The sequence below is a fragment of the Monodelphis domestica genome, chromosome 1 (assembly GCF_027887165.1).
Source record: "Monodelphis domestica isolate mMonDom1 chromosome 1, mMonDom1.pri, whole genome shotgun sequence".
Taxonomy (NCBI): domain Eukaryota; kingdom Metazoa; phylum Chordata; class Mammalia; order Didelphimorphia; family Didelphidae; genus Monodelphis; species Monodelphis domestica.
In genome coordinates, this window is record NC_077227.1 from 434,282,034 (window position 1) to 434,291,248 (window position 9,215).

General features: G+C 51.9%; 1 protein-coding gene across 3 annotated transcripts in view; it reads right to left on the reverse strand.

The window, feature by feature from the left end:
• The window catches only part of LRP3 (LDL receptor related protein 3), a 105,849-nt gene continuing 96,634 nt past the window's right edge, over window positions 1-9,215 (reverse strand). For all 3 annotated transcript variants that reach the window (XM_056812195.1, XM_056812196.1, XM_001366980.4), the window contains 4 exons: window positions 4,403-4,611; window positions 2,833-3,919; window positions 1,409-1,541; window positions 1-940 (listed from right to left, as the gene is read on the reverse strand). In XM_056812195.1, the coding sequence (XP_056668173.1) occupies window positions 242-940; window positions 1,409-1,541; window positions 2,833-3,919; window positions 4,403-4,611 (2,128 nt within the window). In that variant the 3' untranslated portion in view covers window positions 1-241. The remainder of the gene's footprint in view (window positions 941-1,408; window positions 1,542-2,832; window positions 3,920-4,402; window positions 4,612-9,215) is intronic.

Here is a 9,215-nt window from a genome sequence, read left to right on the forward strand (position 1 = left end):
AAGGGTAAAAATCATCTTGTATTCCCTGATTGTAAAACATGGACAAGGAGGATTGGGGGAGGTGGTGACGGGCAGGAGTGTTCTCCCAGGCTGGGTGGTGACAGCTGATCTGCCCACCAGGGGCCCCACCACCCAAGTTTAGTCCAGTCACCTCTCCCTGGAAATGGTCACTGCAAGTAGTATGAGGTCAACCCGTCAGCCTTGAGCCCCTTCCTGCCGTTCCACTGTAGCAAAGGCCACCTCAGCACACCAGGAGGGACTCGTCATCACTGGCATCAGAAAGCAAGGAGTGGGGTGTGGGCGGCCCGTGGACCCCGAGGGGCTCCTCTTGGCACGTCTGGGGCGGGCACAGGGAGTTGCCCGAGGAGCCTGGTTCCCGCTTCCTGAGGGGCAGCCGGCCTGGCCCCTCGCTCAGCAGGGGAGGGCTGGGGCCGCGAGGATCGCCCTGGGCTGGGAGCCTCTCGGAGACACTCTCTGACAAGGGGTCTCTGAAGGCCTTTCTTGGCTCCGCCTGGACGGCGGCTCTGAGCTCCTTGTTCAAGTGCCTGGGCTCTAGGCCGTGTGCTGCACAAGGGGGAGCTGTGGTGCCCGAGATGGGGGACCCCAAGGGTTCTGTTTCAGATACCAGGGCACAGCTGGAAGTCTCTGGTGGCCCCTCCCCCACAACCTGACCTACAGTCTCGGGGGGCATAGGGGGAGGCCCTGTAGAAGATGCAGGGGGGCTCAAGGAGGTGCCCCCGGCCCGGCGAATGATCCCATCCCCCAGCACAGTCTGTGAGGCACGTGAAGGAGTCAGCAACGGGATCTGCCCTCGCGCCCGCGGCCGGTGGAACAGTCTGTTCCAGATGCGGCCCAGGCGGCGGCGGGAGGCGCTCCGGCGAGAAGTGTGGCGTCGCATCTGGCGTCTCATGGCCGTCCTGATGTTCTGCAGTACTGACGCCTGCAACACAACACAAGGCCAGCACGATTACTGGGGCCCTAGCCCTCGCCTCGCCTCCCTCTCTCCTCCCTGGCAGGATCCGGGGTGGCTCCTCTCTGTCAGGATACCCGGGGAGCAGAGTGCTTCCCCAACGTCCTCAAAGATCCTTGGAAACATCACCTGGTCCGTGCCTCTGTCTGCCACCTCTGTGTGTCTATCCACCATTTCACCAAAGCTGACTCGACTCCGCAGTGTCACAGATAGGGGCAGAGGGCTTGGGAATGGGATAAGCATCCCCCCATTTTTGTTCTGAGCCCCACTGTTCTCTCCATCCCTACTAGAGCCATACAGTCTGGGCTTACTTTTTATTTTTTCCCTCATGGAAGTGTTCTGAAATGGACTGTTTTGGACACACACGCCGGCACTCCTGCTGGCCCCCACAGATCAGGGAAGGGCGCCCAATATTAAGACCCAGGGTCCCTGCCTCACCTGGGATGCATTGTAGACAGGAAAGTCCTCCACAGGGGGGATGAGGCCCTGGGCAATGAGTTGTCCGTAGGATGGTGGGGCTTCTCGTCGAACAAACTCGGCCTCTAGACGAGTCATCTGGGTCTCAAATGCCCTGAAAGTAAGAGAACCTTTGTTATGGACATCTTTCCTTCCGTGTCCCAAACATAGGAGCCCTCGGGCCCTCTCCATCTCCCAGCGCCATCCCAAATGCCATCCATTTCTCAGCCCTTGACGTAAACCTTCACAGGGAAACAGGAAGGCCGCAGGATGAGTGCTACAGAAATTCCTGGTCCATGGACTGTCTTCTATTTCTGAGCTCCAGTCTCATATAGGCCTCTGTGGCTCCCATTGGCCTCAGTGCTTAGTTGTGGTTTGGTTCAACATCCCCTGCCTGCCTTCCCATCACACACACACGCACGCACGCACGCACGCCTCTTCCTACAGGACCTTCCAGAAGTAACGCCAAATGCAGACTCATTACTCATCCTGTCTCCAGATCTCCAAATGCCTATGATGGGAAGAGATGCCAGTAATGCAAACCTATCCGGAAGAAGGGGAAACCAACGTATGGGAGGATCAGACAGAGTTTCCCAACAGGACCTCATCTGAATGGGTAGAGAGGCAAGAGAGGGACAAGCCCAGGAACCCACGCGGGAGTTCCAGCCTCTGGGGCATACGTCCCACCAGTTGGATCCACACAGCTAGTGGCCAGCCAAAAGGGCAGCTCTGGCAGCAGCTTGCTTTCTTCCCCTTCTAGATTCCAGTTTCCTCAGTCAACAAGTGGAGAGAGCTGCCCCTGCCCCGCTGTACTGTACACAGGCAGAAGTGAAGCCGACAGAGCTATGAGGTGCTTCATGGAAATGGAAGTCAGAAGAAGCAGAAGACAGTGCAGTAGCAATTAGACGAGACTGCAGCTGCTTAACTTTTTTTTTTTTTGCATCAAGGATCCCTGTGGCAGTCTGGTGAAGCCTATGGGCCCCCTTAATGTTTTTAAATAACTGAATTGAAATGCTAAATTTCAGGGAGAGGTTGATGAAAACGTAGATGTATTATGTTTCCTTTTTTTTAATCCCTTAAGTCTTAGAATCAATACCAAGTATTAGTTCCAAGGCAGAAGAGCAATAAAGGCTAGGGAATGGGGGTTAACCGACTTGCCCAGGGTCACAGAGCTATGAGGCCACATTTGAACCCAGGACATCTTGTCTCCAGGCTTGACTCTAAATCCACTGAGCCACCTAGCTGCCCACTGCAATTGTTTCCATTCAAGTTCATGGGCACCCATTGACTCCTTGATGATATGGAGACTCTGGGTTCAAAATCCCCCACCTAAAGCCTTGCCCTCTTGACCAGACTCCTAGCAGAAGGCCCAGGACTGCCCCCTGCCACAGCCTCCAGGTGCTAACCTGTACTCCTGCGTGCGCAGGGAATAGAGCTTAAAGGCGCAGCCAAGCGCAATGACAAGAAGGAGCCCACAGACCAGGCTGCCAATGAGGGCGGCAGTGATGACCTTCCGAGGCACTGCTGCCAAACAGTCCCGCTCATCACTGCCATCTTGGCAATCTTCCTGGCCATCACAGCGCCATGTCTCGAAGACACATAGGTTGGTGCCACAGTGGAAGGTCCCCGGCTGGCAAGAGAAGCAATTCTTCTCATCAGAGCCATCGGGACAATTCTTCTGGTTGTTGCAGCGGTCGGGAGGTGCATAGCACAGCCCACTGCCCCCCTCACACGGGTACTCATCCTGCTGACAGGCTGGACAGCCCTCCTCATCTTTCCCTCCAGGGCAGTGCCACCAGCCATCGCAGCGCTGCAGCTCAGAAAAGCAGCCCTCATCACTCCCACACGGCTGCTCCCAAGGCAAGCAGTAGCCTTTGACCTGGTAGGTGGCATTGAAGCCGTGGCCAACGCTATGGGCTCGAGCGTGGTAAGTCACCGTCAGCTGGCCCTCGGTGGCTTCCACGCTGACCAGGCGGTGGTTGCTGCGGTAAGATAGGGTCTGCAGCAGGCGGTCTGCACGTTCCCCCAGGCCGTCGTAGACCTGCACGTAGTCATCATAGCCCAGCTGCAGCTCTAGCTGCAGGAGGACACGCCGGGCATCCTGAGTGTCCACAAGCCACGTGCACTGTAGGTCATCCGAGCCACGGTCAGCCCCAAAAAGGTCAGGTGAGGCAAACGACCCATAGAAGTTGCCCAGTCGCCTGCCGCATGAAAGGTCGGGGCAGTAGGCTTCGTCTGAATTGTCACCACAGTCCTGAGTCCCGTCACAGCGACGCTCAGTGGGCAAGCAACGAGTGGAACGGGCACCGCTGCAGGGGAATGTGCCGGGTGGGCACAGGCTACGGGGGATCTCGGTGGGTAAACCTGAGCAGTTCTTCTCATCTGACCCATCGCCACATTCATCCATGGCATTGCAGTGCCAAGGGCCCGGGAGGCATTTGCCATTGCCACAGAGAAATTCATCTGGTTGGCAAGCTGCCTGGCCCAGCTTTCCTGCAGGGGACGGGGCATGAAAGAAAGAAAGAGGGAAGTGTCAGTTTGGGTTATGCCACTTACTCTGGATAAGCCATTTAGCTTCTCAGAACCTCATCTTTCTCATCTATAAAATGGAGACAATAATCACACTACCTACCTCACAGAACCCTTCTGAGGAGTAAATGAAGTCGTGGGTGCCAGTGTGAATGGGTAGCATCGCTAGAAGGACTTGCCCTTGAGGGACTAGGTCATTAGGGAGAATCTGGGGCATTGGGGGGCCTGAGGAAACATCACCACAGTCTCCCCAACAGATAGCATTTTAGAGTGGCGCCTGTTGGGGGAGGTGGGAAACCATAGAGCTAAGTTCTATGGAAGCCAAGTGAGAATGGTTAGGCTTGGGAAGGGGACATCTCAACCACTTCCTTTTTCCCACCCGTATCCAGTCATAGACAGATACCCTGACCGTGCCAGGCTTTTCTCCGTGGGCAAGCCCATAACTACCTCGGATGTAGGACAGGCGGAAGCCCTGGGCCTGGCCTGAGCTGGAAGCATCTGAGTGGAAAAAGATCCAAACATGGTCTCGGGCTGAGATGAAGGCAGGGGGGATGGCCGAACCACAGATCCGGTAATCATCCCGGCGAGATGATGGGCCCAGCATGAGCCAATCCGTGGTGCACTGGTGGGACTCTTCCACATCAAAGTTTCTGAAACTAGGGCAAGGGAGAGAAGAAACAGGTGAAGACAGCCTGGCAAGCCATGGGCAGGGGACGTGGGGTCAGATAGGGTAACTCACATCCCTGGAAAGGAGAGGGAGGCATAGGGCCAAGAGACAAGAATTTGAACTTTAAGGCTTAGAAGAAGTCAACATCTGAACTGAAACAGAACTCAGATCTCCTTTTTTACCTCTCTACTCCAATCTCATGCTCTACACCTCCCAGCTGCCAGGAGTAGTTAAGTGGTTCAGTGGATAGAGAGCCAGGCCTCGAGACCAGAGCTCCTGGGTTCAAATATGGCCTCAAACACTTGCTAGCAATGTGATCCTGGGCAAGTCACTTAATCCCCATTGTCTAGCCCTTAGTGCTCTTCTGCCTTTTATTTCTGCCTTGGAAATGATAGTCAGTATTGGTTGGTTCTAAGACACAAGATAAGGATTTCAAAAAGGAAAGGAAAAGGAAAAGGAAAAGGAGAAAGAGAAAGAGAAGGAGAAGGAGAAGGAGAAGGAGAAGGGGAAGGGGAAGGGGAAGGGGAAGGGGAAGGGGAAGGGGAAGGGGAAGGGGAAGGGGAAGGGGAAGGGAAGGGAAGGGAAGGGAAGGGAAGGGAAGGGAAGGGAAGGGAAGGGAAGGGAAGGGAAGGGAAGGGAAGGGAAGGGAAGGGAAGGGAAGGGAAGGGAAGGGAAGGGAAGGGAAGGGAAGGGAAGGGAAGGGAAGGGAAGGGAAGGGAAGGAAAGGGAAAGAAGGGAAGGGAAGGGAAGGGAAGGGAAGGGAAGGGAAGGGAAGGGAAGGGAAGGGAAGGGAAGGGAAGGAAAGGGAAAGAAGGGAAGGGAAGGGAAGGGAAGGGAAGGGAAGGGAAGGGAAGGGAAGGGAAGGGAAGGGAAGGGAAGGGAAGGGAAGGGAATCTGAATAGAAAAATCTTCATTTCTGGATCTGTCCCACCCAAATCAATCTTATCTTCCCATGGGGATCTTTTTGAGTGCAGCTGCCTCCCCATGCCCCCCTCCTCAGGTTCACAGCTCTTACTCTTTTTATAGAGTGTCATTGAGAGGCAAGGATTCAAGTGGCAATTTCTTTTTTAAAAATATACATTAGCAAAGCATGATGTAGCTGGAGGCAGGTCAAAACTCCTTAGCAACCCTTCAACATCCAAGGAACCCAGAACATGTGCCCATAGACTTTCTTCCCACCTGGTGTGAGGCACTGCCCAAATCTCTCATCTCAGACACCCCATGTTCTCCCAGTTCAGCCTTCCTACTCCAATCCATGACACATTCACGCTATGGCCCTGACCCACACCATTCCAATCCAAGACAAAAGCTGCCAACAGCTGGAAAGCACTGCCTTGAACATCCTCAGAGGGAGCCAAGAAGGAAGGCCTCCAGACACGTGTCCCATGCTGAGAATGCTAGGCCAGCTGGCTGCCCTCTCATGTGAGACGAAGGGGGGAAGTGGGGGAGGGATGGCAGACACCCACACACGGGCATGTGTGGGCCTCCATCTGTGTCTGTGTTGACTAAAATAATATGTGCTACGGTGGGGAAAGAACATTATTTGGAGTCAAAGGACTTGAGCATAAATCCCAGGTCTTTTCCTACTTGTGAGAGCCCCTGCTTAAACTATGAGCTTCCATTTCCTCATCAAAAAAATAGATCAGAAGACCTCTAAGTTCCTTCTCCTCCAACTCTAGGCTTATATACCTATATAGATCCACACAAACCTGTTTGGCCAACCCCCTGTTCTGAGGTGATCCAGTGGATGAAGCCCTGGGCCTGGAATCTAGAAATCTGGTCAGCTGTAGGACCCTGGGCAAACCACTTAACCTCTGTCTGCCTCAGTCTCCTCAACAATAAAATATAGACCTAATAGCACCTACCTCTCAGGGTTGTTGTGAGAATCAAATGAGATAATAATATCTGTAAAGTGCTTATCACAGTGTCCTTCCACATAGCAAATGCTTAATAAATGTTTATTCCCTTCTTCCCCTTTCCTACAAAAGGGGTCAAGTGAATATCATACAATGATTAACTGTGAAAGACTCAGCTACTCTCAGCAATACAATAATCAAGGCTGATTCTGAAGGGCTTAGGACAAAGAATGCTACCCACCTCCAGAGAAAGAACTGGGGGAGTCGGGATACAGGTCAAAGCATACGATTTTTCACATTAGTTTATCAATGTCTTTATTTGGTTTTATATGAGTACTCTATTCTCAAAAATGACCAATATGGAAATGTGTAATATATGTATAACCCAGATCAAATTGTTTACCATCGGGGGAGGGGGGATAGAAGGGAAGGAGACAATTTGGATCTTATACTTTTAGAAAACTATGTTAAAATTCTTCCTTATATGTAATAGGGAAAATAAAATATCTTTGAACAAAAAAGGTGGGGCACCAAGGGAGTGAAAGGATCAGCTGGACCCAGAGAAAGGGGAACCCACCATCTATAGGGTCAGCTGTAGGGTCACCAAATGATGAATATCAACATGCCTTTTCCTAGGTTCTCCCATAGAAAGTTTCCTTATGAAGCCCACCACAGCCCACTGCCCTTGAATACAGACACGTGCTTCCAGGCCCACAAATGGCAGAAGCATAGGCCCTCTGGAGCCAGCACTGACATTAGCTGTATGCACTGGGATCTATGTTTTGTGCCTTTGACACCTGACATTTCTATCCGGGAGTTACTCTATCAGATGATGAGTCATTAGGAGGCACAGTAAAAGCTAATTGACATCCAAATCCATCTTTATCAACTTACCTGAGGCTGGTCCTATTGACCTCTAAGTGCACAGACAGAGATAAGGACTCCTTTGTCAGGGCTTGCCTAGTTTGAGGGTCCCAAACCACACAGCCCTGAGCTTTGGCAAGTAGAAGTCTAGACCATCTCCTTGGAGAGCATCCCTGAAGCTGACATACCGTGCAGGCCTCAAAGTAGACAAATGGATTCCAAGGTGAGTACTCACTAAGTTCTTCATTATCCACACGCCCTCTCCCCTGATCCAGTCACCTGGTGTGTGTGTGGGCCTCCATCTGTGTCTGTGTTGACTAAAATAATATGTGCTACGGTGGGGAAAGAACATTATTTGGAGTCAAAGGACTTGAGCATATGGGATGTTTCCCCCCCAGCTCTCCTCTGGCAAATATTCTTGGGCTATCTGCATTTGGGGGAATAGAGGCGTGGAAAGCATGTATAACTTTATTTAGAATCGTGTCTCATTCTTGTGCTCTTTGGGGGAATAGCTGAGGTTTAAGGGGTCTCAGAGGATATCTGTCCTAGCACTCCTCACTCAATTTTATCTGACTCCCACACCCCAAAGGGCAGAATTGCCCCTCACCAAGATCTAAACAAAAGGAGGCCCTAGGACCTTAGCAACCCAGCTCATTTCACCTTCATTTTCAGTATGCAAAATTATAAAGAGGATTCACTCACTTGCTGCCCAGTTCATGGCATAACCCAGCCATCAGTCAGGGCACAGGAACTGCCTAATGCTACTGTAGGGATGTAGGGCTGGGATGGCCAGTTCCTGGGCTTCAGGTCCAAAGGCTGATTTTAGCAGACATATGGGGGTACAGGCCAACTTCCCATCCACAGCTACCTATGTTAGGACTGATCTTTTTTATCGGGTTTAGAAGACCCCCCACTAACAGAGGGTTTCCTTGAAATAAATAGTGAGGCAGCTTGTGTTTCCCGACATAGGCAGCAGTTGAGCTGGCAGATGGTGCTGAGCAGAGTAAGTCACAGCCTTATACATACCCGCCGCCAGGAAGGTGGCTGTGTTTGCTGGCAGCCACGGGCAGGGGTGGCACCTAACCTCAGCAGCCCAGGAGGTGTGCACATGCCAACCACCCCTTAGCTGCTGGCAATTTTCCATCCCTGTGTGCCCAGACTTCACAGAAAATCAGAACAACCATTCCACTCCCACCCCTGCATCCCAAAAAGCATATTTGAAAGTCCTCACAGTCAGGTCACATTGAATTCATATCCCTCCCATCATGCTCCTTCTACTTCCCTTGTTGCCTGTTTTATAGCTGGGGAAATTGAAGCTTATCTGGAATCCCAAGCCTGATGAAGAATGCTGCTTTCTCTCCCCCCCCCCCACAAATGGGGCAAAGGACCTTGTCATAGAAAAAAGAATTTTCTCTGAAAGAAGCAGCTATGGCCTTCTTTCATTCTCCACCCACCAGTTCCTGCGTGAGGCTCAGAGTGCTAGGACAGATATCCTCTGAGACCCCTTAAACCTCAGCTATTCCCCCAAAGAGCACAAGAATGAGACACGATTCTAAATAAAGTTATACATGCTTTCCACGCCTCTGTTCCCCCAAATGCAGATAGCCCAAGAATATTTGCCAGAGGAGAGCTGGGGGGAAACATCCCAAACCAGGCTCTTTGAAGTATGTGTTATGGGGGAGGAAAGAAGGGAAAGGGTGTCCTGCTCCCTCTCAGGACTTCTCCCAACTTTAGCAGGTTTTAAAGGATTAAAGGATCTCTCACTCCACCTAGGGAGCCTCACCTCTTAAGCCTTAGGAAAGACCCAGAACTGGTACCAAGGTTACTATTTAATGGCCATCATTTGAGTCCAAGGGCCTTTGAAATTCAAGAG